Genomic DNA, 19,564 nt, shown 5'->3' on the forward strand with positions numbered 1-19,564 from the left:
ATACAGATTAGTGGGCAGTCAACAACTCTCTTTGTCTTTGCCATATAAACATTTTTCTCTCTTACTCTTCACAGTGAAAGTATATATATTTTTTCCCCTTTTATTATGTGTATTTGTATTTAACTCTGTCCTTGAGACACCCCTTCTTTGCTTCACCCATACTCTTGTCTCTCTTGAGTTTTTATTATTATTCTCAGTTTGTATTATCAAGAATCACATCTTTTTTTCATTTGTCTTTATGCTTATTTCAGAATAACTTCTTGTTTTCTTCTCAAATCTATGTGGGTATTTTCCAACATTAGTTTTTTATTCAACTAAATCCTAAAAAGGGACTCTTAATTTGACTCTAATGGATGTTTCTTGTGATCTTCAAGTGGATGTCAATGGTGAACAAGTCTTTATGGTAGATAAGGTAAAAGAACAACAAACTTTGTGCTCAATCTTTCTTGTTTTGTTTGTTTGTTTGTTTGTTCAAATTGTTGATTCTGTTCCATTTCTAATTCTCTGTTCTTGGTTCCTCTCTATTTTGTCCAATTTCTGTATGCAAAATTGTGCTTTTTTTTTTCCATAGTTACTCGGACCATACCTCTAAAAGTACAATGTAATATGCACCCGTCAACATGATTGAAGAGTTCGAGCAACATAGGGTGTTTCTTCTATTGTGTCCAATTTCTGTATTCAAAATTGTGTTTTTTTTTTCAATAATTGTCCGGACTCTTCATAAATGTTGTCATACCTATGATGGATCATCTAAAAGTACACTAATTTTGTAGAATTAGACATGTATTTGTCGATATTTTTGAAGAATCGAGCAATATAGACTGGTGTTAAAGTTTAGTTTGAGTTTGTCTGGCTCCATTTTGTGCTATTGTGAAGTTTATGATCATTGTTCTATATGTTTCTTTTTTGTCTTTCAACTCTCTCTACATTATTGTTCTTAACTTTTGCTACTTATTTTTTTTACACAAAATTAAATTTTGTACCTACATTGTTCATGTGTGGGGCTAAGTTTGTAGTACTATTTCTCCAATATGATTTGTAAAATCACCGCCACTTCTGTTTGTTTTTTTTGTATGTTTCCACTCATTTATTATTGACGATGTGAAATTGCTCTGAACTCGTCACTTTAAATAAGATTAGGTGTGTAATAGATCATCGTGATAGTTTTAATGTGTTACTGACTTTTCGAAACGAGTTCGATGGGAAATTTATGTCTTTTTCCCATTATTATTATGAGGTTTAAATGTTCTTGGCCCAAATTTTGCTTCTTTCACATCTTTCTAGAGTGCCCAAAAAGGTTGCTCTCAAATCAACTCATTACTATGCTTTCCCTATTTTGCTGGTATATCACAGACTTCTTTTTCCTCAATTTAATTTTAGTATAACGACTTGTCATCATTCTTTTAGAAATTCTTTTTACATTATTCAATTAAGTTTTTGCTTTTTGTGGTTTAAATTTAATGCCCTTAATAATGTTCTTATATGTTAAAATTATGAAAGTGATTGAATGATTACTAATGTAATCTTATTGAATAGTACTTAAGAGGGTCCCTAAATAACTATTGAGTATCATTCTTGGTTTGTTGAATTTGCTAGTTTCGTTATTTGATTGTGTTTCGTTGTAAATTTGTGCAGGAGGTTATATGTTCGTATTCAGGGAGAATAAACAAATTGATAGGGAAATCGAAACGAGGGACACGATATTTAAAGGTGATATTTCATGACTTTCCTGGTGGAGCTGAGAGTTTTGAGCTAATTACAAGATTTTGTTACAGCAAAGGGAAGATTGAGATAAGTTCTATTAATGTTTCAACTCTATATTGTGCTGCCTCTTATATGGAAATGAAGAAATCTGTATCAGGGAACCAAAATCTGTTTGAACTAACTGAGAAATCGCTCGAAGATGTTAGGTATTGGACTTGGTCTGAGCTTCTTGATGCTCTAAGATTGTGTCAAAATTTGATGCCTGTGGCAAGTTCTTCAGGTGTAATTGATAAATACCTGGATTCTCTTATTGGGAGGGTTGCTTCTTCGTGTGAAACGAGCCCTTGTCCGTCAACTTCCTCTGCTGACAGCTCTGGATTTCGGTTGTCTTGTGATACGAAAAGTACAGAGAGCTTGAGAAATAGTGCATTTCGAGCAACATGGTGGTTTGAGGATCTTGCTTCTTTCGAGCCGTTTTTGATTGAAACTTTGGTTAAGCAAATGGTATCCAAAAACATTGACCATGGACTTCTTAGTAAGTTCCTCTTCTGTTACCAAAAATCAAGATTTTCAGTGGCTAAAACGATGGACGAGAAATGCAAGACCATGGAGACTGTTATTGAGATGCTTCATTTGCTAGATTCAAGCTGCATTTCCTTCAAAACCTTGTTTGGAATGCTTCGAATTACTCTAAATCTAAAGATAAGCAAGTTCTCCCGGAACAAGTTAGAGAGCATGATTGGCTCCCAGTTGGATCAAGCGACTTTGGATAACCTCCTGCTCCCGTCACCTGTTGGATCGAGTTATTTATATGATGTAAATTTAGTTCTTAGGTTATTGAAATCATTCATCAGCAAAGGGGCATGTTGTGTTCCGTTAACTCGATTGAGGAAAGTTGCTAGCTTGATAGACTTGTACATAGCAGAAGTAGCTCCTGATCCATGCGTAAAACCTTCCAAGTTCCTTGCCCTGATCAGGTCGCTCCCCGAGTCTGCTAGGGACTCATATGATGCCATATACCATGCCACGCTTATGTATCTCGAGGTATGCCTTTTTTTCGTTTCTTTGCATTTTGATGCTTATTTAGACTGATACAAACACATAATTTAGGCATTGTTTCGATATTTAGCTGATTGGTTAAACGTGGTTCATCGATGACAAATTGCAGGTTCATTCAGGGTTATCTGAAGAGGAAAAGATGAAAGTATGTAGTGGACTAAGCTACGAGAAGCTATCATCGGAGGCTTGTAGCCACCTTGCTCGTAACAAAAAGTTCCCTTCAAAATCTGCTGGACAAGCTCTCATAAGTCAGCAAGTAAAGCTCAAAAGCTTACTTCAAGAAACCAATCAAGCCAGTCCATACCTCGATTCGCCTTGTAGTTTGTTGGAAACAGGACATGAAGATCAACAAATCGTGCTATACGCGGGAAAGCTAGATCTTTCAACAGAGAATGAGAAGCTCAAAGAACATTTACAAGGCATGCAATGGAGAGTACTAGAATTGGAAAAAGCTTGTAGGAAAATGCAAAATCAAATGGCAAAGATGTTGAAATCAAGAATATCTAGCCATAATAATGCTAGATCATTACCTAGGCTATGTTCTTGATTTATTTTACTATAATTAATCTTATTATTTTTTGAAATGTTTTATGTCAATAGCAAAGTGTACTATTACAATTACTCCCTCGGTTCCTCTGTCTCATTTTATATGATTTACTTTCTTTTTTATCCTTAATGAAATAATCTACAGTTACACAAAACATATCCTTATCTAATCGACAATTTTTAAAAACCTTTTTTCTTTTTTAAAATTCGTGACAAATCAAACTAGGACCTATAAAGTCGGACAGAGGGAGTACATACTACTTTTACCCCACCATTTACTTTTTTCTGGCTGCCAATAGTAGAATGATTAGGACTAATGAGAAAGTATTTGAGCATATAGGTATGAAAAAAGGAATTAAGAACAATTGAAAAGCTGAATTATAATTTGAGGCATAAAAGTAAAAGAAAAAAATCTGATAATTCCCTGAGATTTGTGGCAGAAGGATGATGAAGGTAAAGTCACTTTCCATTTCATTCTCATATTGAGACAATGGCATGATGCTAGTTGTAAAAATTGTCTTTAAAACAAGTAAAAGAATCTCTTACTACATAAAGATGAGAAGTTCCTATCAATAAACTGAATTGTATATATTGTCACTCCATTTGTTGGAGGGGCAGAACAGGCAGCAAAAGGAATTTTGAAAAAAACAGACTTTTCTGAACAAAGTGTAAAAACTGGCTGTGGATATTTGTCTCATACCATGGTTGATGGTATCTTGCGTAAACCGTAGACGCACTCAGTAGCGGATTTAGAATTATCATTTATATGATTTCAAGAAATTCTTACAATATCTTAATTATTGGACTAAACCTTTTACTTGCGACAATAGGGGTTGGTAATTATTATATATGTATACATATAAAACCAAAATTTGATATTTATATATAATGTGATTTTCCAATGAAAAGATGTGGCTTGACACCCTTACCCAAGGATGGGTCCGCTCCTGAACGCACTATCTCATAAACGTGTAAAATGAATTAGCTTGCAATTGTAGAGTAAGTGAGTTTACTTAATTAGACGATTAATAATCACCCGAATAATATTATATCGTATTGCATTTTTTGAAAATTTTAATACTTAACTCGAAATTTAGATTTGTTTCGTATATGACTATTGAACTTTATTTTAATGTGACAGTAAAGTCATAAAACTATTTTTGATTTGTGACATTTACAGTAACTAAACTTTAGTTTACTTTATAGCATTATAGCAGTAAATTCATTAAACTTTTTTGTCACATTAAACTAAAAACTTCTGAATTTCCCATAGTTTAACATTAAATTCACATTGATTGGTAGTTTGTTATTGCAGGAAAGATTCGGTCACTTTATTATTATAGTAGGTAAAATTAAATTAATTGAATGCAATAAAATATAATTTTATTTTTTATACGATAAAATGGATAAAGTTTAATGAGTTAAAAAAAGTATTTGAGATATAGATTTTTTTATTACGAATCAATAAAAATATTACGTTATATAATATGATTTTATCATCGAATCAACTCACCGAGAAACAAGCACATAACCTTTTTTTTTCTTTTAACTCTTTCCTACCTAACGCAATTATTTTGCTTTTTTATATAGTTCGTCGTACTAGAAATTAGAAGAATTTTTACTGTCACGTAGTTACGATGAAGCCAACTTAGTAGTTGCCATGCAGATTAATTAAGGATTAACATTGTTAATGATTGGCATATATATTGAATAAGGTTAGTGAAAAGTAATACCGTAGCTATTTTAAATCGATTATTCTTAATAAGCGCTAATTAAAATAGACCGAAGGGAGTAAAAATACTGGTAGAGTAAATTAAAATAAATTTTACTTTTTTTATTCACTTTTATTTATCCACTATTGTAAAATTACCCCTTTTACAACACCAAGAAAGGAAAATTATTTTTTCTCATACTCTAATGTAACATTAATTATTTATTTTTCAGATTATTTTTTCAACACCTAGTATAAATATTGATTAATATGAATATTATGTTAAAATATTCATATTAATATGCTATTTTGGGGACGAATAAAGTTCAAAGTGAACAAATAAAACTACACGATATCTTTTAATAAATTTAACCCTTAAAGGTGGTTTAGTGGTTTAAGCTTGAGACTTCTATATTGGAGATCTAATGTTCGAAACTCCTTGCCAGCAAAAGCAAAAAGCTTACCTTCTGAGTCGAGCTCGGGACATCGGTGCGAATTTTCTTTTCTAATAAATTTAATTCATATAATCTAGAGATGCGTGGAACGTAGCTTGACCAATAAAACAATATTCCCTACAGAACCGACCAACAGGGTTAAGGCGTCATAAAGCCGTTATTAACAGTAGTTAAACTGTCATTAACCTCTTTTTAATTGACTTGACCTTGGGATATGAGCCTCACCTCTAATATTTAATCTAAAAAGTAGTACTTTGATACATAAAATCAACTATTACAGCAAAGACCAAATTAGTTAGAATCTCATAGTTAATTGAACATTTTTGTATTCCAAAATATATTCCAGCTTAGCTTGAGGTTATTATGAGGTAAAATTTAAAATGTACTACTTATTAGACTTTAAAAAGGAGATGATGCAAGTTGATTTAATGATATTTGTGTTTCGTTTTGCTGCTGTTGGAAAGAATACTAGACTAATTTTTGTTAAAACAAATTACTTCGATTTTCCTCCTCATCCATGTTTGGAGGGGGTATATAGGGGTCGGGAGGATGTTCACTCAAATTTCTCGACAAAAAATTATATTATATATTATGTGTATATGAGATGTGTTTTTTTTTTTTACTTTTTTATTTATGTATATATAGATTTTGAATTCAATCTTTAGAACATAAAACAATAGACTGACTCAATCATTTTGGAGGTTGAAAATTTATTTTGAGATTTCAAGTTTTAAATCTTAGACATCACAATGTTATTTTTCAAACTCCTAAGTGAAAATCCTATATTAGCAGTTGTATACTTAACTGTTAAGAATCGAGAAATGATATTTTGAAACAATACTTATATGTATATTCAAAATCATTTTACATGACAGTATTTCATTACTAGCTAGTAGTTCATATAGAAAAGAATGAATCATTTATAAGTTTGAAAATAATTTAATTTAAATTTCTCATTTATTGTTTATCAAACTCTTATTATCAAACATATGTCATATCATATTCAAAATCGATCACAATCTATAGTTGTGACTTGTGAGTTGGAGATATACATCGCTCATGGCTATAGTAATAAGATAGTAGAGAATAATCGGATAAACGATCGTTCTGCCCGCCAAATGTGCGATAAGAGCTTGATAAGCCAATAGTCCAGTGAACCGGGCGAGACATTCGAAGAAAGAGAGAGCATACATAATAAAACTGGTGCTTTAATTTCCATTGTTCAAACAACATATGTATTTCCTGGTTCAGTATCTACTGTGGGCTGAAGTTATATTCTACTAACATTAGGCCCATTTCAGCTTCATTCTACATCTGTTGTGGGCCGCAACCACTCTAATTATGGGCCGGCCCAAGAAGCCATATCCAATAAGATTGAGCTCATTATAACCAATTTCAGGGTTATAATGAACGGAAAACTATATATAATAGCAAACTAATACCCTAAAATAAATGGAGTAGCTAGAGTTTGATTTAATTGTGTTCCATAGCAAACGTTTGCAAAAAATTGCCAGGCGCCTCTCCCAAATATCTCGTTCGCCACTCTCCTCCAATCTCTCGCTCGCTTCCTCACTTTTTATGCAAACACAAGTGTATAAAAATTGTTTCTAATTGTATAAAGCATAGAAAATTGTATAAATACATATATTTTTGTTCCCCTCTCTCCCCTCTTCCAGATCTCGATCGCCACTCTCCCAAATCTCGCTCGCCACCCTAGCCCTTCTCACTTATACAAACAAAAGTGAAATGTATAAATTGCGTTTCTGTTTGTATAAAACGTGAGAAAATTGTATATACACATGCAAGTACATATATTTTCGTCCTATACACTTATAATTATACAATAAAAATACTCTCCTGCCCAGTTTCTTTTGCCTTTCTCTCTTTCTCGTTTATACAATTTTTAAATTGTATCTAATTTCTCTTTCTCGTTTTATACAATTCGATTCAACTGTATATTCCTTGTCAAGTCTCTTTTGTCTTTCTCTCTTTCTCATTTTATACAAATTTAAATTGTATATAATCGTTCTATACTCTTATAATAATACAATTCGTTTTATACACTTCGTTTTTATGCAGTTCTCTACCCAAGTGTCTTTCTCTTTCTTGTTTTATACACTTCGTTTTATACAATTTGCTTCAACTGTATATGTAGAGCGAATTATACAGTTTCTATGTTTGCTATGGGGCGCAATTATGCAAACTTTGATATAGCATACAAATATAAATTTTTTATTTGCTATATGTGAAAGTTGCCTTATAATGAAAACAAAGTTACTTGTACAATAATCGTTAAAGTTGAGCTGCATCTTATTCTAAATTTTTATTTATGCATTAATATGTCTCTATTTACCTATCATTTTTTGAAACAGTGCCTAAACTTTCATAGTAAACTCAAAAGAGAAACTTACGTAAATGTATACTTCAATTATTTAGCGTATCAATATGATCAAAATATACGCTAATCGATCATCCCACCTAATTATGTTCTGGCCCCTATGGACTGGCTGCTTTCTGATTTGGGCCTAACCGGTGGAGTGGATCAACAATCATCTGGCCCATTACATCCCAATTTCAATCCTTTTTTATGTATTTTTTCTGATTAAATTCAGGAATTACGATTTTTTGATCATTTATAATATAAATAGCAGAAAATAGTATTCTAATCTATTATACGTGAAATAACGATATTTTTTTTGTGTGTAAAAATGAAGCTATGTTGCTTGCTTTACAAGAGATATTTCAAAACTACTGACGCTCAACTAATTAAAAATAACAATCAATTATATGTTCAATTCTTATCCCGTGATTTTCTAGACATATAGAAAGGATACGACCTAATCTTTTATAACAAGAGAAAAAGTTGACAATAAATATAAGACGTATGTTATTTATCACTTCTTGTAATCCGTGAAGGTGAGACGAAAGAAAAAGCATATTACATCACAAATTTTATAAAATGATATTTTAAGATGGAAAAATCATTTTGGCCAGAAATTTCGGTTAGAAAGTTACTTTATCGATGATACTTTACCTTCTTTTTTTTTTTGAACATTTTACTCTGTTAACTTTAATATCTTTTAATTAAATTTGAAAAAAAAGAACAATTTATTTTAAAATAAAAAAATATTATAATATTTCTAAATTTTTGGTCAAATTCTCTGGGTATTCAACATTACCCTTTTCAAAAATATCATGTTTATTTAGTTAATATGTTAAAAAAAATTTCTATTCGATGTTTGATATCTATATTGAATCTCGACTAAATTTAGATTTGTTCCAAAAAATTCCATATTGGTAAATTATTTTCTAACAAAAATAACTAAATATTCACGGAAACTCAAACTCAAACTCAAATCTCTTTTATTAAAATAATAATAATTAAATACTTATAATTTCACCATAACTCAAATAAATCAATAACTCAATACGTGAAAATCTTCGTTTTTTTGGAGGAAGAGAGTAGTGTATTGGTGTGCATAGAATTCAACAGCCTCACGTGCATTGTATAGATATTTGGTTTTCCATGAAAAGCCCGTCTTTTTTTTTCACGTGTTACATTTGGGACTTTCTATGTCTTCTCAAATCTTCAAACTTTAATGCACTTTATGTATAATACATAAATATTTTATTTTATTTAATTTAATTTTATATTTATATCCTTCGAGGGTTGAGTGATGGCATGATGAGTTGTTTTTTCTCCGCAAATTTATCACTAGACAATGTATAATAATTTTTTTTTTAAACATAAAAATATCAATAGGGATAAGTCAAGACTCAAGCAAGGTGGGCTAAGACTTATTTTACTAATCCTAATGAAATATCTAACGTCTACTAACTTACAAGCATGAAGCAAATAAAAATTAAAAAAAAACTAAGTATTTTTTGATCACCACAAAATTTATAATACACTATACGATGATATTAGAAATGACGAGTTGCTCAGTTTGGCTTTGTTAGAAATTTTATGAAAAGCAAGCCACAAAATAATATGTATGAATATGTGGGAAAAGGGAAAAAGAAGCTAATTAGCATCCTACAACTTCATGCATGCACAATCTTGCCACTGAGTTGTCACTCTCTATTGTGTCCAAAGAGTATTCAAAATGTTATATATGAATATATTATGTAGCGGTCGATTTATATATAGAGTAGTGATGGTAAATGGATGGGTTGGATTAAATATGGGTGGGTTAAAAATGAGTAAACATAAAATGGATAATCTTGCAATCCGCTCATATTTTATATGGATAAAAATGAATTGGGTAAAATACTAATTTATCCATATTTTATCCATATTTCATGAATAAATAGTTCTTTACTTAAGAATTCAATATGAAGAAAATAATTTAGTCATTTTTTAGATGAAATCTGTTGAAAATGCTTCATTTAATTTTATCTTATCGTAAAAGTAAGAAAATAACTTTAAAAAAATTTCGGGGTCGAAGGGGATGGGGTGGGTTAGTGGTAGGGGGTAGGGTGTCTCCAGGGTAGGTTAAAAAAAATGAAATTTTGAAGGTGAAAATATTTTTTAAAAGTAAACTTAAATTTTTATTTTTTGGGATGGGGTGGAGTGAGGGGGTTGGTGTGGGGGTGGATTGGGGGTTGGAGGGTAGGGGTGAAAAAATGATGTTTTGAAGTTCAAAATATTTTTTAAGATAAATTTTAATTTTTTTTTGGAAAGCGTAGGGTGGAGGTCGAGAGTTTAAAATATTAATAGTGATCCATATATGAAAGTTCTAAAAAATCACTTCTAAAACTTGATAACAGAAGACTTTTTGAAAATTTAGAGAAAACTTGCAATACTCATATTTAACCTGTAGTTTATCCATAATTTACCTATATTTTAATAGGTAAAATATGATCGTAATCTCAAATATTACCAATATTTAAAATTACTTTTTCAATTCTTATTTTTGATAAGCTATTTAAATGAGTCAGTATGAAAAATAGGTTTAAATTATCAACATTAATATAATTTTTTGATAAATGATATTCGACTACCAATGTTACATTATTATAGTTCTGCCCATGATTATGCTAGACTGGTAGTCTATATTACTTCTTCACTTTATTTTCATTTTGTCACTTCAAATTTTATACATTTCATAATAAATAATTATTATTCTCTCGGTTTAAAATTATTTGTCATAATTTCTATTTTTAGAATTAAACTATAAAAAATTAGACTAACATTTTAATATATATTTTTTATCATATTAATATGCAAGAAAATTTATAATTTATAGTACTTTTCATAAAGTTTTAGAATATCTATTTTTTTTCTTTAGAATATCAAATTAATGTGATCCAATTTACCTTAGAAAATTAGTTAAATTGACTTTCGATAAGCGTAACATGACAAATAATTTCAAAGCGGAAAGAGTATATTATAGTATCCATATTAATTGATGTATACTCTTAGTATAATTTGAAGAATAAGTTATTCATGTGGAAGGTAAAACATAAATCAATAAATATGTTTTGATTTATATGTTAAAAAATTGATTACTTATTAGAGACTAATAAAAGTGGGTGGAGTAAACATAAACTCAATGAAAAGATGGGTCCAATAATAGAGTTACTATATGTAGTAAGTATGAGTAGTTGATGGTGCACAAGTTACTTGTTGGATTTTTACTGATTTTTGCAGAATATCGATAAGACATGTTTGACATAAAGATGTGTGCCTTCTCCTCTTTTCACATTTCTCACGTCAACTTGCCTTACTCTCTACTCTTTTTCCCCCAATGGACAAACTTCTTTCCTTCTCCCAACCCAATTCAAGTTTCAAAATTTCATTCGATATTTGATACTCGTATTAAAACTTTATTAGTCAGTATACGTAATGTGTAGGTCTTTATTTAGAGAGGAGGGGGAAGCGTTTTCTATCAAAGATTTTTTCTATATTCGTGGCTTGGATCAAGAACTTCTAGTTAAGAGATTAAAAATAAGAAAAAAAGAATCTCATCTGTTACGTCATATCCGTTAATTGATGAAAAATAGTGAGGGTTAAATTTTGTGCTTCCTAGAGAATAGAATAGATTTCTATAGATTAAATAACCTATCACTATTAACCACTATCTTAAATTTTGTGGGTTGTCGTAGAGTAAATTTTATGTATATATTTATACATAAAATTGAATTATTATTTGAAACGCTTGTAGTAGGGTTTAACTATGTCATTTTGACACATTGTATTGACTTGACAAGTTATGCGAATTTACAACAAACATGCGTGTGAAAAGGCAAAAAAAAAAGTAGATTTTTTTTATAAAAGCATAAAAGTTTAAAAAATAAATTCCAAGTGCAATTTTTTTTTCTTTAAATTTTTGTTTGTCTGCTTAGAAGATGTGAAGTTTTTTGAGTTTCAATTTAATTTTTAAAATATATTTCCTTTTTAAAAAACTAAAAACATCTCGTGTAATAAGTCAATTTATTGTTTTTCTACGTCAATAACAAGTATATTATATTTTCTTTTGATTGAGTATGCAATTAAAATGTATTTTAGTTGATGTATCAAAATAAAGTTTTGTATCAACTTTAGTTTATGCATGTGCTAAACCAAATATAAAGTTTTGAATATTCGATAACATTGAGTTCGATTTCTCATAATGTAATCCTCTCTCCCATTTCCCATCTCCACGCCAATTTATCGTATTTTTTTTATATAAAAAAAATCCACTAGAAAATGACCAAGCTAATATTTTGTGCTGTCCTTCAAATAATTAAATCGTTTGAATGGTAATTATGTTACATTGAAAAGTATTGTACCTTTTATAATGAAAACAAGTTAAGCCTTTGACAATTTGGGCATTGAATCAGAAGCCCATACATCACCAAGACTGTCTTAATGAATACTAATAGTATGGCAGGCTCAGCCAGCAACTTTGAAGTTGACATATCACTCAATGTTATTAAGTCATATGAAGGATTAGTTATTTATAATAATGGAAATCAGACCTCTCAAATTTGAGCTCTGGGTATAGAAAATATTTTATTGGGGGCGTCATCTTCAAATTAATGAGCCTTACGATTTGAATTTAGCCTGGCTCTATTCGAACTCCTGACACTGTTCGAATGCCACTTCTTTTTTTTCGGTAAAATTCGATTTTAACTTGACATCAGTGTTTTAAAAATATTTTTGGTGAGTCTCAGGGCGGGCCGTGCCAAAACGCTTTGGGACGCAAATTGAAGACGTAGATTCATAAGGCGTAAGTTTTAGAATTTGGGCGTAAGCCCTGAGCAAAAAACATAAGTTCTGGGCGTGAAAATGCAAGTGTCACACGTTTTAAATTAATGATGTTTCTCAAATAGTAATTATAATATTCTTTTCTTCACTATTGATTATTAATACCTATCACAAATAAAATCATAATTATTATTGTTTACATAATAGGTTATTTATAGAAATATCATTTGTAAAATTATTGAAAATTTCACTTTTATTTATATTTTTATAAAAAAAATAAAATTAAATATATATGGGATCACGTTCTATATGTCTACAAAACTTACGTATTGTCTTACGTCTCCGCCGATTAAAACACTGCTTGACATTATATTAGTTGATCGTTCTCTTGAAAGTGATAGGCTAATTAAGAAGCTATTATTGTCCATCTTCTTAAACTATAGTGACACTAAATTTGGACATCAAGGAATCGTAGCATGGAAAACATAAAACTCATTTAATTAAATAAAATATGCACCATTGTAAAAAAACTAACTATTTCCTTTCATTTATTATTTATAATAACAATAATATAAATGTAGCCTAGATTTTTTTTTTATATATATATAAGAAGACTCAATCTCTATGAATGGACTTTGTGTCCCTCTTTTTGGCTCTTTCTTTATGTCTTTTTAAAACCTTACGTCAACCCATGCGCTAAGTGCTCTCTCCAAACACATTTGAAATAACTCTCTGCGTAACTATCTTTAGATATGAATTCTAATAAGTAAAATATCATTTTCAATGTTGAAATATTGAATTGAAATTATTTATGATGTACTAAAATGCCATTTATAAACATATCATCGAAATTGTTGGAATTAGAAAGTTATCAAATATAGAAAAAAATAAATTTCCATTTGAAACATATTTAAATAGAACTAGAAATTTATCAACGATAGAATAGGAGAAACTACATAATTAGGTGTACTTTACTATCATATATACTATTATTACTATTTATATTTTTAAAATATTACATATCTTAACACTAATTAATCTATCATATATTGAGAAAGATTTTATTAGATACATATATTTTTGCTACCTGATACACTAAAATAGGGAGAGAGGCAAGTGAAATTTTGTTATGTATTTAAGATACATATGAATTATACTAGATACATATCTGGTGTGATTCACATGTATGATGAGAGAAATGAATGAAATTTGTTATATATTCTAATATACATAACAATTCGTTTGGATACTATGTATCTAAAACAAATTTAATTCATATATCGTGAGATACACAGGGGCGGACCCACACGGTGTCCGCCGGGTGCTCGAGCACCCATTAACTTCGTTACGAAATATATATATCTATGTAGTAATCGATCGATATTTGTATAAAATTAATATAGAGCACTTAATGAATAAATCATATAGTTGGCCCAATGTTCTAGGATAGGTACTTAAGATCCTTTTAATGTTTTTGTACCAAAGTTCGAATTTTATTATTAACACTTATTTTTTATAATTTCACTTTAGAGCACCCACAATCTTAAAATATTCACCACTGGAGATACATAAATCTAAGCTTACTTGGATAGTTGGGTAGCGGACTTCTTCCTTTCAACTTGATTGTCAATTCTCTAAATAAAATGAATGCCAAAAAATTAAGTAAATAAAGTTCATAAATTACATCTATCAACTCGGTGCTCCTTTATCGAAAACCCAAAAAATAAAAAGGATAAAAAATTATTCTCTTTGTTTCAATAAAAAAGCAATTCAATTATGAAGATTTGACATAACACCAATCAAACAGTACATTTCTTTCGGTGAACAAACCAATTTCAATTATGGAAATTCAATTTTACCATCCCAAAAAAAATAAAATAATAATTGCAACGTATACGAAATAATAACATCTGAATAGTTCGATTCACGGATAAAGTTATTTTTAAATAATTTATCCACCTTTTGAATATAATAAAATATCATTAAATTTTTAAATATTAATTTACCATGAGATAAGCCATATCTTTAATTACATAGACATAAATTTAATTTTGAAATATTTCATCTTATTCATAAACGATTCGATTAGAAATATACCATTATTACTTAATGGAAGACAACTGTTTTATCTGCAAATTGAAATAAATAAAACATTCAACATGAGGATAATCTGGGATCTGTCTGAACCAGATCTCACCTGCTACATTCCTCTTTATAATTTTGTAATTATAAGTAATTCTCTGAATAACCTCAATATTTAATTACTAAACCCTAGCAAAAAGAAAAACAATTTTTAGTGTATGCTTCTTTACTAGGAGGAGAATATAATCCAGCTGTACAATATTTCTTTGTTTTGTACTTAAAATGATACTCACCTCGTTCCAATCTACGCTGTTACATTTTATATATTAGCGAGTTAAATACAAAATACGGGTTATCGCTTAAATTTATAACATATACTTATCGAACGAAGTTTGAATACTATCACATAAATTGAAACATGCAGAGCGTAACTACATAGTCTTTAAGGTATTCAATTGGACATTTTTTATCAAAAAATTGTAACGTATATATAAGTTAAATAATATACAAAGTGATTAAATAACGTATTCTAGATAACCTTAACACAAGAAGGTGTTGTAGTCTTGCGATTTAAGGTTCCTTGAAAGAGTCAAACATTTAAGCTTTTGTGAATTCAAATTTCGCTAGCAGTAGTTTTGAAGCCTCTTTTTATCAAATTTTTCCCTCTTTTTTCATATATATATAATATAGTTTACCTTTAAAATTTCTAGTACACTCATTCGTCCAAAAAGTTATATTTATATAAATTCCTAAATATTCTTCATAAAATTTCTGACTACACTAGAGAATATTACTAAATAGGTTGTGTAATATGGGACACATGCATGTTGAAGCTCTAAAATATATACTTAGTTACTTGCTAATAAAGTGTGTGCACTGTAGATTCAAAATTATATAAGTAGCTTTAAATAAGAAAAGCATAGTATATAAAGAAAAGCAAAAAAAAAAAGATGTTAAGAGTATGATGAGTGCGCCCTGGCAAAAAGTTGCAGCTGGCAACTGACATTAGTCACACTATACAAATTCCAAAAACAAATGTAAAGAATAAAAGTAACCAACAACCCCACAAGCTTCTTCACTATCATCAAGCAACTATAATTTCAAAATTTAATTTTTGAAAACATATGGTACGTATTCTTTGTAGTAAATTTCTTGTAGATATTTTTGAACAAACGTATAAACATATGATAAAATATTTTTATTTGATACTTTCTATTCATATTCGAAAAGGTTTTGTGTATATGTTTATAAGCTCACGTTACATAAATAAGTAGATTATATAAACTATAAAATATGCCTCCTCCTATGTACAAATCAACATCAATTTGAACGTGGATGTGACATATTAAAGTGTAACTTATTCATATAATAGGCGTTTGAAAATATATTTTTAAAAATTTTTGAATCGAAAATATTTAGGGAATACTTTATGATATGTTCGGATACTCTACCAAAATTTTTAATATATAATTTATTTTGAGAATCTAATTATTTGCAAATTTAAAAAGACTTTAGACTAATTAACATAGCTGAAATTGTGTTTTCAATTATATTTCACCATATGTTCCTCATTTTATTTTCCTTCCTTCCACTCTTTGTTATTCATGGGCCAACCTTAGGAAAAAGAATGCTTCCCAATATATATAAAAAGTAATAAATCTTCTAACACGTTTAGCTTATCGTAATATCTATGATAGTTATTTTAGTATTAATATCATTTTTTTCAGTAACCTAATTCATTCGTTCATACTATTAAGAATCACTCTCTATTTCGAGGAAGTTATGAATTAATTTTGAATCAAACAAATTAATGAACTCGAATTTGAAAATTTTAAATTTTTATTTCACCTCTAAATAATAAGCATAAGAATAAAACAACTACAAAACCACTTAAATTTCACAAATCGGGATCTGAAAGGATAGAGTACTACACCCCACCCCCCGAACCCGACTCAAGCAAATAAGAATACTAATCAAAATAAAAAAAACATAACATCTAATGGCAAAAGATTTAAAGGCATGTATGCAATACATCGTAACATCAATAATTAGATACATTTACCTATACACAATAAATCATAAATAATACTCAGAAACTCTACACAAATCGAGTTGTAACCAACCAAATATCGGAATGAGGTACGAATAAGAACATTCTCACCACCTATTATCCTTATATGCGACGTATATACTTCTCCTCAATAGTCTGCTAATACGTTATACCTTACCTCATCACCTCTCCTAAATATAAAAATATTAATCATAGAAAATATAATATTGCCATAACATAAATATGTCTTCTAATATGAATCTAACGATACTCCAATATATAAACTTCAATCGCGCACATAAAATTGATCAAATAAATACATATCAAATACATGTATACTTATAAACCTTTCTTGTACAAATTAAAAGAGGTGAGTGTCTTTTTTCACTACACGCGAATAGAATACTTAGCTTTTACAAAGTAAAAAGAATTTCCCTTTTTTTAAAAGAAAAAAATCTGCTAAAGCCAAAATTAATAACAACTGTACACTGCCATAACCCAGCTGTAATATTACACGTGTCAATTTCTTATTAGTCAAGTACAAGTACTCATCCTTTTCTCAACAGTGACTACACCTACTGTGCTGTTCCCCACCATGGGACCAACTTTTTTTAAATTCCAGCTAAGCCAATTACTGCTAACGGCTATATGCTCTCCGTCCGTTATTATTTGTCTTAGTTTTCATTTTTAGAGTTAAATGATAAAAATTTTGATTAGTATTTTAAAATGTATTTTTTATCAAATTAATATGGAAAAAATAATAATTTATAGTAATTTTTATATAATTTTAGAATATCCATTTTTTTTTAAATATCAAATTAATATAATTTAATTTAACTTTGAAAATTAATCAAATTAACTTTTGAAACACGACAATGACACACCCGACGGAGGGAGTAATATTTTTCATTTTTTTCACTATCTGACACATCGACTTCTTGTCCTACGTGGACAATGACGTGTGACTTAAATGTTTGTTGACGTGGCAGTATGATTTCTCATTTTTGCTATAAAATGCACTCCATTTCACCTTGCTTTTTCATCTTAAACAAAACATATATTTATAAAAACTCTGAAAATTTAAAAAAAAAATGGTGAGTTCTAATTGGGTTTTTTCGAGTTTAGTGATGCTGTTTATGGTGGGCTTGGTTAGCTCTGCAAAATTTGAGGAGCTTTATCAACCCAGTTGGGCTTTTGACCATTTGACAACTGAAGGAGAAATTCTTAGAATGAAATTGGATCATCTCTCTGGTACTTTCTTTGAGTTTTTCTTAATGGTGTATTGTTGATTATTTAAGATATTTTTGGTTGCTTTGCTTATTGTGCAAGCTTATTTGTGAAATTTTAGGTACTGGGTTTCAATCTAAGAGCAAATATATGTTTGGGAAAGTTACTGTTCAGATTAAGCTAGTTGAAGGTGACTCTGCTGGAACTGTCACTGCATTCTATGTAAGTCTAAAACTAATTTCTTTAATGTATATTTTTGAGAATGTAGTACCAGTTTTTATCTTGAATTTTTGAAATGAGAACATTGATTTTGGGAATGATTTTTCTTTGGGTTGCTAAAACAACACTTATTTAGGGGTAGAATGAAATTTCTAATGGCAGACAATGTTAGTGGTGTGACATTATGATTATATCAGAATTTTTTCAGTACATGCATTGGCTTATAATTTTAAGATATGTGAACCATGTTAAATTGTGATAAATCAAGCATTTAATTCGATTTTTTTCTGTTGGATTGAGTTTAATGATGAAAATCATCTGTTGTTATTGAAGCTGATTTTATGTATATTAATGTACTCTGTTCTTACTTGTGATTAAATTGCAGATGTCATCAGATGGACCAACCCACAATGAGTTTGATTTTGAGTTTTTAGGCAATACAACTGGTGAACCATACACAGTACAAACAAATGTGTATGTCAATGGTGTTGGTAACAGAGAACAGAGATTGAAGCTTTGGTTCGACCCATCGAAGGATTTTCACTCTTATTCCATCATGTGGAATCAACGTCAAGTTGTGTACGTATCTAATTTTTATAATTTTCATTTCACGTTCTTGAATTTTTTCCTTGGTAACTTATTTTTTTAAATTTGTTTTAATCAGATTCTTGGTAGATGAAACCCCTGTTCGAGTGCATTCGAATTTGGAGCATAGAGGAATCCCATACCCCAAGGATCAACCAATGGGTGTGTACAGTTCGATTTGGAATGCAGATGATTGGGCTACCCAGGGCGGGCTTGTTAAGACTGATTGGTCACACGCGCCCTTTGTAGCATCCTATAAGGGATTTGAGATTAACGGTTGTGAGTGCCCAGCAACTGTTGCATCTGCTAAGAATACTCGGCGTTGCAGCAGTAATGGGCAGAAGAAGTACTGGTGGGATGAACCTGTTATGTCCGAGTTGAATTTGCACCAGAGTCACCAGCTGATATGGGTCAGGGCGAACCATATGGTTTACGATTATTGCACGGATAGCGCTAGGTTCCCTGTTGCCCCTGTTGAGTGCCAGCACCACCAGCACAAGACGAATCATAACTAGGTGTGCAGGAAAATTGGAGTTCAGTCTTGCATTGTATAAAAAGATTTAGATAAAAAGAAAAAAAATGACATGAACTCCATGTTACATATTTTTGGTGCCACTAGTATGTAAAAATTTTCATTATCTCTTTGTTTTAATGTTGATGTTAGTTTAATGAAGTATTTTCATTTGCATTTTTCTCTTGGCCAAATTTTACTTAAAAATATTTTTATTATTATT

The 19,564-nt window shown here is 29.9% G+C and overlaps 2 protein-coding genes across 3 annotated transcripts; both read left to right on the forward strand.

Moving 5' to 3' along the window:
• Nucleotides 1-3,431, forward strand: LOC107024226 (BTB/POZ domain-containing protein At3g22104). Of its 2 annotated transcripts, none has more exons than XM_015225167.2 (3): nt 1-412; nt 1,636-2,748; nt 2,873-3,431. In XM_015225167.2, the coding sequence occupies exons 1-3, from the start codon at nt 350-352 to the stop codon at nt 3,308-3,310; spliced, it is 1,614 nt and encodes a 537-aa protein (XP_015080653.1). In that variant the 5' UTR covers nt 1-349; the 3' UTR covers nt 3,311-3,431. The 2 variants fall into 2 exon arrangements, with proteins under 2 accessions (XP_015080653.1, XP_015080652.1); XM_015225166.2 differs by lacking the exon at nt 1-412 and adding an exon at nt 983-1,342 and having other exon boundaries at nt 2,873-3,384.
• Nucleotides 3,432-17,840: 14,409 nt separating this feature from the next.
• On the forward strand, nt 17,841-19,522 carry LOC107026271 (xyloglucan endotransglucosylase/hydrolase protein 9). Its single transcript, XM_015227179.1, has 4 exons — nt 17,841-18,050; nt 18,148-18,248; nt 18,631-18,824; nt 18,910-19,522. Exons 1-4 carry the CDS (start codon nt 17,891-17,893, stop codon nt 19,343-19,345), a joined length of 891 nt encoding a protein of 296 aa, XP_015082665.1. The 5' UTR covers nt 17,841-17,890; the 3' UTR covers nt 19,346-19,522.
• The last annotated feature ends 42 nt before the right edge of the window (nt 19,523-19,564 follow it).

The sequence above is a fragment of the Solanum pennellii genome, chromosome 7, assembly GCF_001406875.1.
Source record: "Solanum pennellii chromosome 7, SPENNV200".
NCBI classification, from domain to species: domain Eukaryota; kingdom Viridiplantae; phylum Streptophyta; class Magnoliopsida; order Solanales; family Solanaceae; genus Solanum; species Solanum pennellii.

Bases quoted from the DNA above. Each gene is read 5' to 3' on its own strand.
- LOC107024226 (XM_015225166.2), top strand. From the start codon at position 1,244: ATGTTCTTGGCCCAAATTTTGCTTCTTTCACATCTTTCTAGAGTGCCC. The intron at 1,343-1,635 runs GTATATCACAGA...AAATTTGTGCAG, and splicing joins ATGCTTTCCCTATTTTGCTG to GAGGTTATATGTTCGTATTC. The intron at 2,749-2,872 runs GTATGCCTTTTT...GACAAATTGCAG, and splicing joins CCACGCTTATGTATCTCGAG to GTTCATTCAGGGTTATCTGA.
- LOC107026271 (XM_015227179.1), top strand. From the start codon at position 17,891: ATGGTGAGTTCTAATTGGGTTTTTTCGAGTTTAGTGATGCTGTTTATG. The intron at 18,249-18,630 runs GTAAGTCTAAAA...ATTAAATTGCAG, and splicing joins GAACTGTCACTGCATTCTAT to ATGTCATCAGATGGACCAAC. The intron at 18,825-18,909 runs GTACGTATCTAA...TGTTTTAATCAG, and splicing joins TGGAATCAACGTCAAGTTGT to ATTCTTGGTAGATGAAACCC.